At 37.1% G+C, this 21397-nt stretch overlaps 1 protein-coding gene across 11 annotated transcripts in view; it reads right to left on the reverse strand.

The window, feature by feature from the left end:
- STXBP5L (syntaxin binding protein 5L) overlaps positions 1–21397 on the reverse strand; it is a 390198-nt gene that overhangs the window by 293047 nt on the left and 75754 nt on the right. For 10 of the 11 annotated variants that reach the window (XM_082460023.1, XM_082460029.1, XM_082460032.1 and 7 more), the window contains 2 exons: positions 10268–10349; positions 6722–6822 (listed from right to left, as the gene is read on the reverse strand). In XM_082460023.1, coding sequence (XP_082316149.1) covers positions 6722–6822; positions 10268–10349 — 183 coding nt within the window. Of the gene's footprint in view, positions 1–6721; positions 6823–10267; positions 12224–21397 lie in introns of those variants that run through there. The other variant, XM_082460024.1, reaches the window with a different exon arrangement.

A 21397-nucleotide genomic window follows, 5' to 3' on the forward strand; every position in this document is an offset into this window, starting at 1 on the left:
CAGTCACCTTAACTGTAGTTTGTGAGATCCTGAAACAGAAACTCATCTAAGCCACGCCTGGTTTCCTGACCTACAAACTCTGAGATAAGAAATGCATGTTGTTTTAAGCCACTAAGTTTGTGTAATTTTGTCACACAGCAATAAATAACTAATACAACGGGGGGGGGAAGGGGAAGTTGGGACGAAATGAGAGAGTAGCATTGACATATATACACTACCAAATGTAAAATGGAAGGCTAGTGGGAAGCTGCTGCATAGCACAGGGAGATCAGCTCGATTATTTGTGACGACCTAGAGAGGTGGGATAGGGAGGGTGGGAGGGAGGCTCAAGAGGGAGGGAACATGGGGATATATGTATACATACAGCTGACTCACTTCGTTGTACAGCAGCAACTAACAACACTGTAAAGCAATTATACTCCAATAAAGATATAAAAAAATAATTAATAATAATAAATAAATAAATAAATGCTGCAGTACTCCAACAGTGGAAAAAAAAAAAAACTAATACAAGGTCCTAACCCCAGTGCAATAATAAAAAGAAATAAATATAAATACATATATAACTAAAGAAGGAAATAAAACTGTCATTATTTGAAGACGGCATGACTGTGTACATAGGAAAATCTACAATAGATAAACAATTTGAATTATTAATTGAATTTAAGTAAAGTCATTGGACACAAAGTCAACATATAAAAATAAATTATATTTTCATATTCCAACAAAAATAACATGAAAAATAATATATTATAATTTAATTATGTACAATTTACAATATATTATTCTTTATCATTATGTACAATTTTCAATAGCATTTAAAATTATCAAATATTTATGACTAAACATAACAAAAATGTAGAAGACCTCTACAGAGAAATCTATAAATGTCATTTAGAGAAATCAAAGAATACCTAAGTAAGTGGTGGGATATATACCATGTTTGATTCCCTGACTGTGTGTGATTCAGACAATGAATCAATATGTCATCATTGTTAATGACAATCAATCGATATTGCCATTCCCCATCATCATGGGGAATGTCAGTTCTCCCCAAATTGATCTACAGATTCAAGATATTTCTAATCAAAATCTCAGCAGATATGTTTGTGGAATTTGACAAGCTATTTCTAAAATTTACAAGATGTTAAAAGTTTTAAAATTAAAGAATTTTAAAAATTAAAATTAAAGAATCAAATTAAAGAATATCCATTAAATTGAATACTACATAACAATGAAAATAACAAACTACGGCTACATGTAACATGGATGAAACTTACAAATATAATGTTGAGCAAAAGAAGCCAAATAGGGACTTCCCTGATGGCACAGTGGTTAAGAATCCACCTGCCAATGCAGGGGACGCAGGTTCGAGCCCTGGTCCAGGAAGATCCCACATGCCGTGGAGCAACTAAGCCCATGCGCCACAACTACTGAGCCTGTGCTCTAGAGCCCACGAGCCACAACTACTGAAGCCCACATGTCTAGAGCCCATGCTCCGCAACAAGAGAAGCCACTGCAATGAGAAGCCTACACACAGCAATGAAGAGTAGCCCCCACTCACCACAACTAGAGAAAGCCCGTGCACAGCAACAAAGACCCAATGCAGCCAAATTAATTAATTAATTAATTTAATTAATTTTTTTAAAAAAGAAGCCAAATATAAGCAAGCAGATATGTACAATTCCATTCCTATAACTGTCAAAAACAACAGGCAAAACTAATCTATAATGTTTGAAATCAGAATAGTGCTACACTTGGGGGTTAGGTAGTGATTAGAAGGTAACAGAAGGATTTCTGTGGCTTTAGCAATTTTCTGTTTCTTGAATTGTACATTTGTTACATGGATGTAAAATTATTTCAAGGCATACACTTAATATTTACACAGTTTCTTGATAGTTCGGTAACATTTGCACACACACCAAAAAAAGAATAAGGAAACTTTTTATGTACTGATAAGGAATGATGTTGAGAACATATAAAGAGAAAAAAACAAGGTACAAAACTGTATAATGTGCTACAACTTGTGCAACAGAAATATATGATACTTTCATATTTGTCTATAAATACATAAAGAAGAAAATTATGTTACATATAATATTTGCTTATATGTGTACAGAATGAATCTCTAGAAAGACACAAGAAATAAATAGCACTGCTTGGCTCTGCGGATAGACACTGAGTGTCCAGGGAACAGGAGTGGAAGAAAGATCCTTCACTGTACATACAACTTTTATCTTTTGACTGTCAAACCAGGCAAACATGTTAATTACTTAAGAAAATTTTAAAAGAAAAGTAATTCAGATTATCTTTATATAGCAATAAAATATTTTAAATTGGGGTTATAAATAGTGTCCCCAAAAGCCAACTCTGATGGGTCAAGTTTGCTAGAGACTTCAGAAATAAGGTTCTTAATAACATATTCCTTGCTGGCGGTTTAGCTAATATTCCTTAGAAGTATTCTGACAATATTAATTAGCAGAACACCACAGATAGAAAAAATAAACTCTGATATAATCAGTACAAATACTTTATAATCTGTATATTATAGCCTATCTGTTGAATTTTACTTGAAAACCATAGAAAACAATTCTAGGCTTTCCCCAACGTTACATGATTTATGATCAGTGATAGCAAGGACTGTTAATATGCCTGAAATGTAAATGTTTGATTTTATTCATTTTTCAGATCATGCATCACAGAAATCAAAAGTTTTTCTTCCATATTTAAGTTTATAAACTCAGATATGAGAGGAACCCAAAGATCATCCACCAGAAGCAGCTGGAATATCTAAACCTATTTCTCAACAATCTAAGCCTGGTTGCTACCTTCAAAGACTATAAAACCAAAGACTGAAGTTGCCCTAATTAAAAAAAAACTAAAATTTACGAACTATATAAACTAAATATGTATATATGTACATGGCATAAGCATAAAGATACATAAACAAAGAATACTGCCCAACATTCCAGTTCTACAAGGATTAAGTTGCAACCCACTGCAGTCACCCACTGACAGTGCCCCCAGAGGGGAATTCAGGACAGAGAAAAACAGGATGGAGCATTCTGTGTTTTAGATATATGGTCCCTAGACAGTTAAGATTCATATCTAAGGAAGAATTTCAATGACCCCAGATTCTTGCATCTTCCCATACATAGAAAAGCACTTAAATCATTAACTTGAGATGTCTGTTCTTTGTGATTAGCAGTAATCTTTTATGCTTGACTACATGTATTTCCCAGCCAAAAAATTAATATATATACTGGCTCCTCCCCTACGGTTTTGGAGCAGTTCCTCAGAGCTATCTGAGAGGCAATCTCCCAAGCTACAGTCCTCAGTAAGACCCTCAATAAAACTTCACTCACAACTCTCATATTGTGTGTCTTTCTTTCAGTTGACAAGTATATAGGAATGTATAGAGTTAAATGGCCGATTTAAGAGGGCTTAGAGTTCCCAAAGATGCTTGGTTAAATTCTCCTTCATTGACTTAAGCCCTGCATTCACGATACATTTAAAGATATTTTCCCCTCCACAATAAATTGTGATATTAATGATTATTCTCAAGTTCAAGATAATTAATTTATCTTTCACAAAAAGATAAATATCACATTTTTGTAAGCATTAAAATAGGCAATGTCGGACAGCATTGTCTTTTAATTTCATGTAAAAGAATGAAGATAGAACACTCCCTAACACCATACACAAAAATAAACTCCAAACGGATTAAAGACCTAAATGTAAGACTGGACACTATAAAACTCTTAGAGGAAAACATAGGCAGAACACTCTTTGATATAAATCACAGCAAGATCTTTTTTGACCCACCTCCTACAGTAATGAAAATAAAAACAAAAATAAACAAATGGGACCTAACTAAACTTAAAAGCTTTTGCACAGCAAAGGAAACCATAAAAAAAATGAAAAGACAACCCTCAGAATGGGAGAAAATATTTGCAAATGAAGCAACTGACAAGGGGTTAATCTCCAAAGTCTACAAACAGCTCATTCAGCTCAATATCAAAAAAACAAACAGCCCAAAGAAAAAATGGGCAGAAGACCTAGATAGACATTTCTCCAAAGAAGACATACAGATGGCCAAGAGGCACATGAAAAGATGCTCAACATCACTAATTGTTAGAAAAATGCAAATCAAAACTACAATGAGGTATCACCTCACACTGGTCAGAATGGCCATCATCAAAAAAACCTACAAACGATAAATGCTGGAGAGTGTGTAGAGAAAAGGGAACCCTCCTACACTGTTGGTGGGAATGCAAATTGGCACAACCATTATGGAGAAGAGTATGGAGATTCCTCAGAAAACTAAAAATGGAACTACCATATGACTCAGTAATCCCACTCCTGGGCATATAACCGGAGAAAACCATAATTCAGAAAGATACATGCACCCCAATATTCATTACAGCACTATTTACAATAGCCAGGACATGAAAGCAACCTAAATGTCCATCAACAGAAGAATGAATAAAGAAGATGTGTTACATATATACAGTGGAATATTACTCAGCCATAAAAGGAACGAAATAGTGCCATTTGCAGAGACGTGGACAGACCCAGAGACTGTCATACAGAGTGAAATAAGTCAGAAGGAGAAAAACAAATATCGTATAATATCACTTATATGTGGAGTCTAGAAAAATGTTATAGATGAACTTATTTGCAAAGCAGAAATAGAGACACAGATGTAGAGAACAAACTTATGGATACCAAGGGGAGTGGGTGGGATGAAGTAAGAGATTGGGATTGATATATATACACTACTATGTATAAAATAGAAAACTAATGAGAACCTACTGTATAGCACAGGGAACTCTACTCAATGCTCTGTGGTGACCTAAATGGGAAAGAAATCTAAAAAAGAGGGGATATATGCATACGTATAACTGATTCACTTTCCTGTACAACAGAAACTAACAAAACATTGTAAAGCAACTATACTCCAATAAACATTAATTTAAAAAAATAGGCAGTGCCTGCAAAGTTCCTAAGATTTAAACTTGTCCAAAATCTGTCAGCTTGGTCTTTTATGTTCCTACCAGTTAAATATACCTCAAATGAGTTAATAAAATTATAATTGGAAATCATCACCATCAATCATTTCTTCTCCCCAAAATGGCTATAAAAGAGGCCAGAACATTTCCTTCAACATTCCAATTGTGAGGGGAAAAAAACTCATTCTGCCTATCTACACAAAAGGGTAGGGCCAGATCTACTCAAAACACTGACAAACAAAAAATCTTACAAGCAGAGAAAGAGATAAAATCAATATGGCAATATCTGAGTAGGTAATATTTTCAGTGGTAAAGGTACAAGGAACAGTATAACAACTCTTGACTGACCTTTCAATTTTTCATATCCTGAAATGTTTGCTACATTACTTATTTTAAAATTTAAAATAACATAACCAAAATTAGATCTAATATAAAGAAAGAAGTCCTATCTAGTTTTAGCAAATAGCTAAAATATAAATTTCCTCCTCTCAAAAAAATACTGGATTAATAAAAACTTCCATTGATGCTGAATCCCAAAATACTGTGAACATAATACTCATGAATACTACTCAGAATACTGAAGGTTAATGATTCAAATATTACAGTATGCATACAAGAAGAAAAAGAAAAAGCTCCAGATAGAAAAAGGAAGAATGTCTGTATAGCTGCCATCCTTTTTTCTCATCAAACGTATAAAAACAGGTTTACTTCATTAAGCTCTGCCCATACAGTGATAATTCCTTATGAACTATTACCATTCAACAAAATAAAATAAGCACTTTCTTGAGCTCTCAGCAGTGGCTGCCTGTCTCTATTATCTACCTAACTCAGTTTTGACTAGTACTTGCTAAACTGTGTAAATTTACTTCTCAGAGGTTTCTTTTTCTTTCATTAATATCAATTTTTCCTGTGATAGATAGCCTTCTCAATCACACCAAAAAGTTTGACTGTTTCCCAAATAATAAACAAATATCAGATTATTTAATAGTTAAATAACAGATACAGATAATAAAATACAAATTTTACTTCATCTTAAGGTGGATTATCAGCTAAGTAGATGTCTGTTATATTCTAGCTCTGGTTGAAACCAACACTAGAAACATTAAAATTTGGGACAATTTGTTACAAATAAAATCTAATAACATTTTCCATATCCATTCATAAAATTTTCTTTTTCCAATTATTATTTCATTCTAAAATGGGAGAATTTGAATTCTGATCAATTCACCATCTTTGAAAATATTAATCTTGGATGTGCAATGTTGCGCAACACTTAGTATCAATATTTTTGGATGTCTAAAACCTCTGTGTCATATTTTTTTAAGGTAAAAAATATTTAAGCAAAAGGGTGAAAGTGTAGGAGGTAACTTCCATGATCAAAAGGTGTAGAAATACATTTAGTATTTACTTGACTTTTAAATTTTAGGTCTGGGTTTTCAGCACCTTGACCTAAGGAAAAGAACACATCATTGGTGAAGTCCTAGTTTATAGCAAGGAGAACAAGAATGCTAGGAGTTCCCTATTAGAAAAGGACTGAATCTATATCAATTATGAATTTTCTATGAAAATAAACTATTATAAAAGTAAGCATAAATATTATTTCTAGCTATTAATATTATTTTTTAAATTCTTTCAAAAATTAACCTGAAATTTGCTCGGGAAATAATTTTCTTACACATTAAGAAATTGTTTAACTCTTACATTCTTACCGTTCTCTGTTAAATTTAAGAGAATGAAGAATAGCTGGCCTTTTTTGTCTAAGGTTCCACAAATGAAGTGTATCATCTGAACCTGCACTGACCAAAGCACCCTGGAACAAAATGAAGACAAAGTGAGCGATTTACTTAATTTATGTTTTTTTTTTGTGAAGCAAAAACAAGCTAATTTACTGAATTTTTCACTGTTTTTAATGTTATTTGTATTTATATAATGTAGAAATACAAGGAAGGACAATGCACATACTTCAGTCAGGAAGCCTAAGAATGCTAACAGTAGAAGAAGCAGGTAAACTACTGTATATGGATTGGTGAGAATGATTAGTTCAAGGAATATGCATTTATCAATAGAGGGATTATTATTATAAGAATCATTGTGACTATTAAAGATTTCTTATATTTTCTTTGGGAAAAACTAAGTTTAATTTTTTTGTTGTTTTTACTATTTACACATATACCATGTAGCTCTACAGAAAAGCAAATATCCAACCCAGTTTTAAATTGCAATCTGGTCATATAAAAGTACACTGTTTGTAAAAATTTTCTGTATAGTTAAGAAGTATATAGTCTTCCTAAAAGAAGTATATAGTCTTCCTAGAAGTATATAGTCTTCCTAAAAATTTTCTATATAGTTAAGAAGTATATAGTCTTCCTATATAGTATATTTGATATAATTTAATTTGTTTTCTTACTTCAAGAAGCTTCATCTATGACAAAAGAAAACATCTGTAATAAAAGAAAATATTTCTCCAACTAGAATTCAGTATAACTACAAAAATAATACTAAGATCCTTTTTATACAAAGCCTCCAAATAAAAATGAATCCTACTTCAAATACAATAGGATGGGTTCTACCTATTAGTATGGCAGACACCATATGGGCAGAAAATTAGCTGCCATGTATGACTTCATATACATATTTTAAACTATTTATTTTACTGAGTTAAGTAAGATCATCTTAAACTATGTCAGAACTTTTGCCATTATGAGTTTCCTGGCAAAAAAATGTCAATGCTTGCCCTATGTCAGAGCCTGAAGCTACTCTAGAGTATTGAATGTGTTCTGTAAAAGTGATCTTGCACAATTATGGTAGTCCTGAGATACCTAAAATTCTTTTCATACTTTACAAAGTACTCGGTTACAAGTAACCTTTCACAGTTTATTAAATCAATCACAGATATAAAAATGATCAACCATGTAGATGTTAGGAAGAACTATATTGAAATTCCTAGAATTTACTTCTTCTTTAGGAATTAGAGGAGAGAAGAATATAGGAATCTAAATGCCGTTCCATAACAATTCCTACGACAAACATATGCTCATGTAGCCTATGATGGTTCTCTTGATATTATATACCTATGATTTTAGTCTCAAAGAAAAATAACTTTTAAAACAATATCATAATCAGAGAGTATAACCATTAAAATGTTTTAAAATGTGTACAATTTGTATATTTGTATATAAATATGTAAATACACATATTCAAAGAGGTATACATTGATATATACATTTTAAAATGAACTCATAGATAATTACATTCATGCAATAAAATGTATCCTACACGTGCCTTGAGGATTTTTGTGTTTGTCTGCTTTTTTTGTAAACTGTTCTCAACTGTTCTACATATTCAGATTAGAAAATTATTAGGACTGCTTGGAAGTACTTGATGAACTACAATTTTTTTTTGAGATATAGAATAGTGATCTCATTTCTCAGGAAAGTGGAAACTCATTTGGGATAGGGTGAAGATAGACTATGATATATGAAATTAATAAAACATTCTCTACAGTAAATACTTACGTGTTATACAAAAGATATAATATGCCAAAGGCAATGAAAGTAAAATAAATCAGATGTTCAATAATATCTTAGTGTAATAGCTGAATAAATCTAGGAAGGAAGTCAGTATTAATAATTCTATGATAAAACTAGGAGATAACTTAGCATTTGAGGGAAGTGAACAGAACCACTGAACAGCGCCAACAGAAGTACAAGACACATGAAAGTAAGCACATTGGCAGGGTGTCTAGGGCTCATTTACAAAAAGCAAATCCATAAGAAGCACTACTAATGAAGATCTGTGAAAAGATTAAAAACTGAATAAAAACACAGGTCAAGAGGTCAGAAGCTGGGAAGTTTGGAAAAAGGTACAGAAGTTGAGTATAAAGCAGATCAAGGTGAGCAGTTTAGGATAGACAATGTAAACACTGGAAAGATGTTGAAGGCTTGCCTTTATTTCTTCTTAGTTATGTAACAGCACAGAGGCAAACTTATGGCCTTGAAGACAATTCTCAGAGGACAGGACACAGAGAAAATCACCTGGAAACAATTTATGCTTGCCAGTAAACATCCATGCAGAAGGCAAAAGGCTGAGATCTCTCAACTAGGAGCTATAGAGTAACACTGAGACTTCAAAAAGGTTGTCAGTCTAGATACTAAAGACTAGTTATTATGATAAAATATTTTTTTAATGTTTCCCCTGCTCTTCCTTATTTCCCTGTCTCGTTTTGGTACCCCACAGCAAGTATGCCTACAACATGAAATATGCTAGGCTGGTCAACAAGGAGAATCTCACAGCCTTCTGAGAAAGATTTTTGAGCTAAGAGAAGTAAAAAGTGGACATTTCCCAATATCACAAATTTTTCATGCCTCAGGTATCTCTAGTATAAAGTTATATGAAACATTTCACCCATGGTTATGAGTAAAAATTCTTAGAATATATATATGCAAATATATAGAGATACTGAATAAAAGATCATCATTCATGCCACAAGAAACAACCAGTGATACCTCTTTTTTTTTCTTTCGACACACTGAGTTCAATCTCCTAAGTGCCCAAATTTGGTATGTCATAAACTCTTAAAACATTTTTGCATTGACTGGATCACTTAACATAAAAGAGTTCAAAAGACTCAAGGATCCATTGTAAAAATATGAGTCAAGAAAGCCTTAAGTAGCCTTCAACTACTGGAAGACCTGCAAACTTTCTGAGCTTTACAAACTTTGTCTTTAGGGAGTTCCTCATCACCATAGGTCTATAAAAATAGGAGTAGGGGAGGCAGCCAATTGTTATAAAGCTATGCATATGTATACCAACAAATGAATATGGAGATATATACAGACAAAGAAGCCCAAAGTAAATAACTGAAAAGATTATTTAATGGAAGATAAAGACAAAACATGAAAATTAACGCTGGATTAGAAAACAAATTGGTGGGAGGAGAGTGTGTAGAGGGAGAGTTTAATGGTCAGTGTAGCAATCAAAGGATTTTAGTAATTTTTTTAAAACCATTTAAACAATTAATCTATAAATTATACTACACAATCACAATAACAGGATCTTCTGGTACATACAAAATTTTTCCTTTAAAATTTAATAAACTGACAAATACAAGAGTACAGTCTTTTATGAAAAATGTAACCATGAACAATATTGCATACGTATATATCTTTAAGCATGTAGAAAAATAATATTAAAAAGATTACACAACGTGTGTGTGTTTGTGTGTGTGAGATAGAAATATCTAAGAAAATCCTTACCTCATTGATCAAGAATTGGAGCTGCAGAACAGCTGCACCACTTTCATGTTGACAATAACAATCAACGCCAGGTCTCCCAAGTCTAAAATAATTAAAGTCAAGGATTCTAACATTTTAATTAGCATTAATATTAATGTGTAAAGAAAAAACTAACTTACTTAGCAACTGACATTTGGCTTACTAGTTATCTTTATTTTTGTAAATAAAGAGTTGAAAAATCTTGGTCTTAGTTGATGGAAATTACATTATATAGCATTGTTTGTCAGCAAAATCGCTGGATAAAATGTCCCTTGTACATAACCAACCCCCCTCAACAACAATAATTCTGCATCTACACTCACAGACAAAAGTGCCTTCACAGGAGCTTCAGGATCCAGGTTGGAGATTGTGAAACCCTGGTGCAGTCCAAGAATGAAGAGAGCCATTTTGAGGAGACAGGCTTGCACTTAGGCAGGAGACTCACTGACTGTGGTCTCAGCTATAGAAACAGAAATAGCTCTGTACCCCTGAGAACTTAGCTACAGCTCCATCTGGCTCTGAGTCTGTCACCAGCATATGCCACATGTCAAGGGACCCAAAGGAGTCACACTCATTCATGTATAGGTAATAGGCATAATAAAGAACTTAAAGAACTTGTTCCTGGCTGTAGAACAGGAAGTGACCTTTGAACCAGCTCCAGCCTCACTAGGCTGCGGTGTGGGAACCCCTGAAGGTAAGCCCCTGGAAGTAAGGTACAGTCCGTCAGACTGTGGATTCTGAAACGGCCTGTAACAGAGCTCCAGCAAGTCCCAGCCACAGTCTAGGAACAATCATGCTGGCAAAGGAACCCTATAGGAAACGCGCTTGTCTGTACCCTTTAAGATCCTAAAAGAGGTTTATACTCAGCTCAAGCCCCCTCACTGCCACAGTCTTCTAGAATTTCTGCTTGCACAAAGACCAGGCAGGAGACACTCCTGTCTCTGCCCCCTGGAGTTCCTGAAAAGGCCCTGTCTGTGACTCCAGCTTCCTCATAACTACAGTCTGCCAGTCTACGGCAGTCCTGAGGGTCCAAGGTCTCAGTAGGAAACACCCCTGGCTGCAACCCTGGAGATCTGAAAGGGCCCTACACTGAGTCCTAGCCCCTCCCAACTGCAGGCTGTGAACAGTTCTGTTGCCACAGGTATCCAACAGGACACACTCCTGTCTGCACTCCCAGAGATCCTGAGAGGGCCTAATACTCCCAACCACAATCCACAAGCAGTCCTGGCACAGGGACCTGTCAGAAGACATAACTGCACTCCAAGAGATCCTGAAAGGGCCCAATACTCAACTCCAGCACCTCTGGCCACAGTCAGGGACCAATTCAGCCCATCCAATGATCTGGAGGGAGACATACCCATCCATGACTGCAGAGCAAATCTTGGCTGTGGAATCTGAAACAGCATTGAAGCTCAATTTCAGCACCTCTCAGCCACAGTCCAGGGTCAGTCCTGTCCACACAGGGACCCATCCAGTGACCAGGCAGCAGCCCACCCAAGATCTGGCAGGAGCCACACCCACCATTTACCTGGTAATAGGCTTGCTATCTGGGGACCCATACATGGACCCTAAAGCAGACCCTTGTCCCAGTCCCACCCTACTGAACAAGGTACTGCAGGTAGTCACATCTACCCGGGGACTGGAAGGGATCCACACCAGCATAAGACCCAGTATCAAGCCCACAAATCATAGATGCTACTGCAGACCCAGCAAAAGCCTCAGAACTGGCTCCAATGAAGCACAACTGCAATTATGGAAGTAATCATATCAGCTCGGGAAACAAACAGAAGGTCTTTATCTTCTGAAACCAGTCTGTAAAGACTGGAAGAGGTGTTTGCTTCACAAATGCACAGACACCAATGTAAGTCTACACAGACAACAAAGAATTATGCAAGTATGACACCACCAAAGGAAAGTAATAGAGCTCCAGCAACTGACCCCAAACTCCTGGAGTTCCAGCTGGCACTCAAGGACTGTGAGGAATGCATCCAGCTAGAACCGACCTTCATCAAGGGTTATACACGGAAAGCAGCTGCCCTGGAAGCGATGAAAGACTACACAAAAGCCATGGATGTGTACCAGAAGGCCCTCGACCTGGACTCCAGCTGTAAGGAGGCCGCAGATGGTTACCAGCGCTGCGTGATGGCCCAGTACAACCGACATGACAGCCCCGAAGATGTGAAGCGGCGGGCCATGGCCGACCCTGAGGTGCAGCAGATAATGAGTGACCCGGCCATGCGGCTCATCCTGGAACAGATGCAGAAGGACCCCCAGGCGCTCAGCGAACACTTAAAGAACCCTGTGATAGCACAGAAGATCCAGAAGTTGATGGATGTGGGTCTGATCGCAATTCGGTGATGACTTGCTCGTCATGCCCCTTCCCTTCACCCTCACGTGGAAAGAGGAGCTGGGACCGCGGCAAGCAGCACGGAGCAGAAGGGAGAGAAGGGGAAACAAGCGAACAACTTATCTATATATTTATACAGACGTACGAGGAAGATTCAGAGACTTGTACTCGCGTATTCGTGCAGCCGCTGCCTCTGGGCCCTCCCAGCACACACATGGTCTCCTTCCCCTGCCCCCAGTCGCTGTCTCAGCTGCTCTCCCATAGTTGGTTATTTTTTATTTGGGGCAGTGGGCTTGTAAGGGGAGGGGAGGGTGTTCTTCCCAACCTCAGGTCCCAACTGTCTTCACATTGTTAACTCCACGTCCTCTTCTCCAATAAAACAAGCCAGTCAGGCGTGGTTATAAAAAAAAAAAAAAAAAAAGAAATGGAAATTTATGATTTCCCTGACAAAGAATGTAAAATAATCATCTTAAACTGTATGAAATGCAAGAAAACACAGATATACAACTGAGCAAAATCAAGAAAACAATTCACGAACAAAATGCATTTAATAAAGAAATGGAGAGAGATCAAGATGGTGGAGTAGAAGGACATTGGGCTCACCTCCCCCAATGAATCAATCAAAAACAGATCTACACATGGGCAACTCTAGCTGAAAACAAACTAGAGACTGGCAGAAAGGCTCTTTTACAACCAAGGCTATAAAGAAAGACCCACATGGAGTCGGGTAGGAAGGGAGGAGAGGGGATCAGGCTGGGACCAGTTCTTGTAGCAGGAAACAGAGAAGAGGAAGGGGATATCACAGGTTGGGAGATCCTCCCTGGGGACTGAGGGGTTTGAACTACATATTGGGCACCCCAGCCATTGGGTTGGACATCAGGTAGATGAGTCCCCTGAGCAGGTTTAAAAACCAGTGGGATATACCAGAGAGTTGAAAGAAACTGAGACTCCACTCACGCATGCTTGCTTACTCCCAGGAACAAGGTGGAGAAAGTAGGCTGAAAACACCCCAGGGCTCTGGCCAGTTTCCCACTACTGCCCCAGTGCACCCCAGCCTGCACCTGGAGACTGCTGCAGCCCCTCTTGCTCCAGCACATCTCTCCACTAGGGCAAAGGCTGCCACTGCTAAGGAATAACATATTTGGAGGTGATGGAGCTGGTGTGCAACCAGCCCTGAATCTGAACAGGGTGAGGGCGGCCACTGCTGGTGTGTGGGGAGGAAGCAGTTTGGGAGCAGCCTGGGGCTCTGACTCCTGTATGGGAACCAACCCAGTAGGCACCCTGGCCCACGGCAGGCAGTTGCTCCAGCTCCTCTTGCTCCAGAACTGCTCTCCGCTAGGGTGAAGGTACACACACTTGGAGGAAGGAGAGCCAGCTAGGGCCAGGCCCTGCTTCTAAACAGGGCAAGGGAGGATGCTTCTGGTGAGCACATGAAGGCAGCGGATCAGAAATGGCCTGGGGCTCTGACTGGCTTGCTGGGACCATACCAGGGCATACCCCAGCCCCACTGGGGGCTGCTCAAGCCCCTTTTCCTCTTATGTTCCCTTCCACTGGGGTAGAGATGCCAACACCAGGGGCAGGGGAGAGTGCACACTTAGAGGGAATGGAACCAGCTCCAATCGACACATGGGACTTCAGCTCCAGCACCTTGGGCCCCAAACCCACTCCCATAGGGTGGTGATAGCCACTGAGCATAGAAGAAAACCAGGCTCACACCTGGCTCTGGCTCTAGCCCCTCCACCTCCACCCCTGCCTCCCAGCAAGGTGGTAGCTGCTAGCACACCCAAAGGGAAGATGTGACCTGTGCTCACTTCAGATTAGCAATCCCAAGAAAGCCACTGAGCATGTGAAGACTGCATGGGGATGCTGTCACACAGGACACCCCTGCAAGACTGAAATAGGTAACTGTTTCACCTAATTTTGTAAAGACAAAGAAAGTTAAGCAAAATGAGAAGACAAAGGAATTTGTTTCAAGCAAAAGAACAAGAAACAAAGCCCTGAAAAAACAACTAATGAAACAGAGATAAATAATTTGCCAGATAAAGAGTTAAAAGCATTAGTAATAAGAATGCTAACTGAACTTGGAAAGAGAATAGATGAACACAGTGAGAATTCTAACAAGGAACTAGAAAATATAAAAAAGAACCAGTCAGAGAAAAAGTATATAATAACTGGAATGAAAAACATAGTAGAAGGATTTAACAGCAGACTAGGTGATGCAGAAGAATGATAGGCAATCTGTAAGACAGAATAATGGAAATCACCCAATCATAACAGCAAAAAGAAAAATAAATTTTAAAAGGTAAGGATAGTTTAAGGGATCACTGAGGCAACATCAAGCATACTAACATTTGCATTATAGGGGTTCAAGAAGGAGCGATAGAGAAAGGGGTTGGAAATGTGTTTGATGAAATTATGGCTAAAAAATTTTCAAGCCTGAAGAAGGAAACAGACATCCAGGTATAGGAAGCATAGAGGGTCCCAAACAAAATGAACTGAAGAGACCCACACCAAGAGATATCATAATTAAAATGGAAAAAGTTAAAGATAAAGAGAGAATTCTAAAGGCAGCAAATGAAAAACAAAGAGTCACATGCAAGGGAATGTCCATAAGGGTATCAGCTGATTATTCTACAGATTTTGCAGGCCAGAAAGGAGTGGCATGATATATTTAAAGTGCTGAAAGGGGAAACCTACAACCTGGGATACTCTGTCCCACAAGATTATCATTCATAAATGAAGGAGAGAAAAAAATTTCTCAGACAAGCAAAAACTAAAAGAGTTCATCAATACTAACTAAACTGACCCTAAAAGAAATGTTAAAGCGTCTTCCCTAAATGGAAAAGAAATGGCTACAACAAGAAGTAAGAATTTACAGGAAAGGAAAAACCCCACTAGTAAAGGCAAATATATAGTAAAGACTGTGGATCAACCACTTAAATAAGCTAGTGTGAAGATTAAAAGACAAAAATTGTAAAATCAACTGTAACTACAATAAACAGTTAAGGGATAAATATGAAGATGTAAAATATGACATCAAAAACAGAAAACATGGGGCAGAGGAGTAAAAAATGTAGATCTTTTAGAATGTGTTTAAACTTAAATGACTACTGCTTTGGAAGAAGTAGACATAGTTATAGGTCAACATATATAAACTCCATGTTAACCACAAATCAAAACCATAAAATAGGCAATAGGTACACAAAAACTAGAGAGAAAGGAACACAAGCATACCACACACACACACACAAAACTATCAAACCACAGGGGAAGAAATTAAAATAAGAAGACAAGAACAGAGAAGAACAAAAACAACAACAAACAAGTAACAAAAAAAAAGTAACAAAATGGAAATAAGTACATACCAATCAATGTTCTCTTTATATGTCAATGGATTAAATGCTCAAATCAAAAGATATAAGGTGATGATTGTATTAAAAAAAAACCAGGACACATCTATATCCTGGCTATAAGAGACTCACTTCAAAGCTAAAGGCACCCAGACTAAAAGCGAGGGAATAGAAAACAATATTTCATGCAAATGCAAACGACAGGAAAGATGGGAGTAGCAGTACTCTCATCTGACAAAATCAACCACAAAAGAAAAAGAAGGGCATTATATAATGATAAAGGGATCAATACAAGTAGAGGATATAACACTCGTTAACATATATACAGCTAATATAGGAGCACATAAGTAAATGAAGCAAATATTAACAGATGTAAAGGGAGAAACTGACAATAATACAATAAGAGTAGGGTACTTTAACATCCTCTTACATCAATAAACAGATTATCCAGAAAAAAAATTAAGAAACAGTAGTCTTAAATGATACATTAGACCAACTGGACTTAATAGGTATCTAAAGGACTTTACATCACCAAATGGCAGACTACACATTCTCTTCAAGGGTGCATGGAATGTTCTCCAGGACATATTACATGCTATACCACGAAACATGTTTAAACAAATTTAAAAGGATAAAAAGACATCAAGCATTTTTTCTGAAAAAAAAAACTAGAAACTAATACAAAACTAGAAATCAATCACAGAAAGAAAAATGGGTAAAAAAAAAAAAATGGAGAACTAAACAACATGCAACTAAAAAGCCAATAGATCAATGAAGAAATCGTAAAATACCTCAAGACAAATAAAACTAAAAATGCAACTTTCCAAAATCTATGGGACACACACAAAAAAAGCCATTTTAAGAGGGAAGTTTACAGTGATATAGGCCTTCATCAAGAAATAAGAAAAATCTCAAATGAACAACCTAACCTACCATCTGAAAGAATTTAAAAAAAAAAAAAAGAAGAAGAAACAAAGCCCAAAGTCAGGAGAAGGAAGGAAATAATAAAGATCAGAAAGGAAATAAATAAAATAGTGACCCCCCCCACAAAAAAAACAGAAAAATCAATAAAACCAAGAACTGAATTTTCGAAAAGATAAACAAAATTGATAAGTTTATAGCTAGGCTCATCAAGAAAAAAAAAGACAAGATCCAAATTAACAACATAAGAAATAGGAGAATTTATAATCGATATCACAAAGGTACAAAAAAATCATAAGAGAATACTACAAACAGTTATATGCCAATAGATTGAACAACCTAGATAAAATAAACAAATTCTTAGAACCATATTCTTCCAAGACTGATTCAGGAAGAGACACACAATCTGAACAAACTATCACTAGTAGTGAAACTGAATTTATAATTTTAAAAAGCTCCCAGTAAACAAGAGTCCAGGACCAAACCGCTGCACCAGGAAATTCTACCAAACATAAAAAGAAGAACTAATATCAATACCTGTCCTTCACAAACTATTCCAAAATAGTCAAGAAGAGGGAACACTTCCAAATTCACTCTATGAGGCCATTGTTATCCTAATACCTAAACCAAAGACACCGCCAAAAAATAAAAGAAAAAAAGAAAGAAAGAAAATTACAAAGGACAGAGACAGATGGTGGAGTAGAGGGACGTGAGCTCACTGCTCTTATGAAAACACCAAAATCACAACTAACTGCTAAACAACTATCGACAAAAAACAAAACAAAATAAACAAAAAAATCTGGAACCTACTAAAAAAATCCCCTATATCCAAAGACAAAGAAGAAGCCACAATGAGACAGTAAGAGTGGTGCAACTGCTATAAAATCAAATCCCATACCCACCAGGTGGGCAACCCACAAACTGGAAAATAATTATACCACAGAAGTGAAAGTTCTGAGCCCCACATCAGGCTCCCCAGCCTGGGGGTCTGGCAATGGTGGCAATGGGAGGAGGAGCCCCCAGAGAATCTGGCTTTGAAGGCCACCAGGGTTTGATTACAGGAATTCCAGAACTGGGGGAAACACAAACACCACTCTTGGAGGGTGCACGCAAGGTCTCGTGTGCATCAGAACGCATGGAAAAAGCAGTGATCTCATAAAAGACTGTGCCAGACCTATCTGCTGGTATTGTAGGGTCTCCTGTGGAGGTGGGAGAAGGCTGTGCTCATTACAGGGACAAAGACACTGGTGGTGGCAGTTCTTGAGAGTACTCATTGGTGTGAGCCCTCCTGGAGACTGTCATTTTCTTAACACCTGGCCCCACCTTACAGTCTGCAGGCTCCAGTGCTGGGATGCCTCAGGCCAAACAGCCAACAAGATGGGAAAACAGCTCCACCCATCAGCAGACAGGGTGCATAAAGTCTTCCTGAACCCACAGCCCTCTAGACACACCCCTTGGCACAGCCCTACCCACCAGAGGGACAAGACACAGCTCCACCCACCAGTGGGCAAGAACCAGTGTCCTGCACAAGCCTCTTAGACAGCCTCATCCACTAGGGAGCAGACAGCAGAAGCAAGAAAAACTACAGCCCTGCAGCCAATGTAAAGGAAACCGCAATCACAGAAAGTTAGACAAAATGATATATGGCAGAGGAATAAGTCCCAGATGAAGGAACAAGATAAAACCCCAGAACAACAACTAAGCAAGGTGGAGATACACAATCTACCCAAAAAAGAATTCACAATAACAGTAAAGATGATCCAAGATCTCAGAAAGAGTGGAGGCACAAATCGAGAAGACACAAGAAATGTTTAAAAAAGATCTAGAAGAACTAAAGAACAAACAAACAGAGATGAACACCACGATAACTGAAATGAAAAATACACTAGAAGGAATCAATAACAGAATAACTGAGGCAGAACAGATAAGTGAACTGGAAGACAGAGTGGTGGAAATCACTGCTGCAGAACAGAATAAAGAAAAAAGAATGAAAAGAAACAAGGACAACCCAAGAGACTTCTGGGACAACATAAAATGCACCAACATTTGCATTATAGGGGTCCCAGAGGGAGAAGAGAGAGAAAAAGGCCCTCAGAAAATATTTAAAGAGATAACAGATGAAAACTTCCCTGACATGGGAAAGGAAACAGTCACCCAAGCCCAAGAAGCTCAGTGAGTCACAGGCAGGATAAACCCAAGGAGGAACATGCCGAGACACATAGTAATAAAATTACAAAAATTAAAGACAAAGAAAAAATATTAAAAGCAACAAGGGAAAAGCAACAAATAACTTACAAGGAATCCCCACAAGGTTATCAGCTGTTTCTCAGGAGAAGCTCTGCAGGCCAGAAGGGAGTGCCATGATATATTTAAAGTGATGAAAGGAAAGAACCTACAACCAAGAATACTCTACCCAGCAAGGCTCTCATTCAGATTTGACAGTGAAATGAAAGCTTTATAGAAAAGCAAAAGCTAAGAGAATTCAGCATGACCAGAACAGCTCTGCAACAGATGCTTAAGGAACTTCTCTATAGGGAAAAGAAGAGACCAAAACTAGACACAAAAAAATTACAAATGGAAAACCTCTCTGGTAAAGAAAAACACACAGTAAATGTAGGAAATCATCCACAAACAAATATGATATCAAAACCAGCATTCGTGAGGAGAGCACAAATGCAGGATATTGAAAATGCATTTGAAATCAAAAGACCAGCAACGTAAAACAATATTGTTTCTATACAGACTGATATCAAAACCTCATGGTAAAAAAAAAAAACCTCATGGTAACCCCAAACCGAAAAATCTACAATAGATACACATGCAAAAAAGAAAAAGAAATCCAAATACAATGTTAAAGTTAGTCATCAAATCACAAAAGAAGAGAACAAAAGAGAAAGGGAAAAAAAAAGACCTACAAAAACAAATCTTAAACAATTAACTAAATGGCAATAAGAACATACATATCAGTAATTACCTTAAACGTAAATGGATTAAATGTCCCAATCAAAAGACATATACTTGCTGAATGGATACAAAAACAAGACCCGTATATATATGCTGTCTACAAGAGACAAACTTCAGATCTAGGGACACATACAGACTGAAAGTGAGGGGATGGAAAGGTATTCCATAAAAATGGAAATCAAAAGAAAGCCAGAGTAGCAATACTCATATAAGACAAAAAGACATTAAAATAAAGACTGAAACAAGAGACAAAGAAGGACAAGGGATCAATCCAAGAAGAAGATATAACAGTGGAAAATATATATGCACCCAAAATAGGAGCACCTCAATATATAAGGCAAATGCTAACAGCCATAAAAGGAGAAATCAACAGTAACACAATAATAGTGGGGGACTTTAACACCCCACTTTCATCAATGGACAGATCATCCAGAAAGAAAACCAATAAGGAAACACAGGCCTTAAATGACATGTTAGACCAGATGGACTTAACTGATAGTTATAGAGCATTCCACCCAAAAGCAGCAGAATACACATTCTTTTCAAATGCACATGGAACGTTGTTCAGGATAGATCACATGCTGGGCCACAAAGCAAGCCTTGGAAAATTTAAGAAAATTGAAATCATACCAGGCATTTTTACTGACCACAATGCTATGAGATTAAATATCAACTACAATAAAAATAACTGTAAAAAACAAAACACGTGGAGGCTGAACAATATGCTACTAAAAAACCAATGGATCACTGAAGAAATCAAAGAGGAAATCAAAAAATACCTAGAGACAAATGAAAATGAAAGCATGATGATCCAAAACCTATGGGACACAGCAAAAGCAGTTCTAAGAGGGAAGTTTAGAGCAATACAATCTTACCTAAGGAAACAAGGAAAATCTCAAATGAACAACCTAACCTTACACCTGAAGCAACTAGAGAAAGAAGAACAAACAAAACCCAAAGTTAGTAGAAGGAAAGAAATCATAAGGATCAGAGGAGAAATAAATGAAATAGAGATAAAGAAAACAATAGAAAAGATCAATGAAACTAAAAGCTGGTTCTTCGAGAAGATAAATAAAATTGATAAACCTTTAGCCAGACTCATGAAGATAAAAAGGGATAGGGCTCAAATCAATAAAATCAGAAATGAAAAAGAAGTTAAAGTGGACACCACAGAAATACAAAGCATTCTAAGAGACTACTACAAGCAACTATATGCCAACAAAATGGACAACCTAGAAGAAATGGACAAATTCTTAGAAAGCCACAACCTTCCAAGACTGAACCAGGAAGAAATAGAAAATATGAACAGACCAATCACAAGTAATGAAATTGAAACTGTGATTTAAAAACTCCTAGCAAACAAAAGACCAGGACCATATGACTTCACAGGTGATTTCTATCAAACATTTAGAGAAGAGTTAACACCTATCCTTCTGAAACTCTTCCCAAAAATGCAGAGGAAGGAACACTCCCAAACTCATTCTATGAGGTCACCATCAGCCTGATACCAAAACCAGACAAAGATGTCAC

The sequence above is a fragment of the Balaenoptera physalus genome (assembly GCF_965194825.1).
Source record: "Balaenoptera physalus genome assembly, chromosome: 4".
NCBI classification, from domain to species: Eukaryota; Metazoa; Chordata; class Mammalia; order Artiodactyla; family Balaenopteridae; genus Balaenoptera; species Balaenoptera physalus.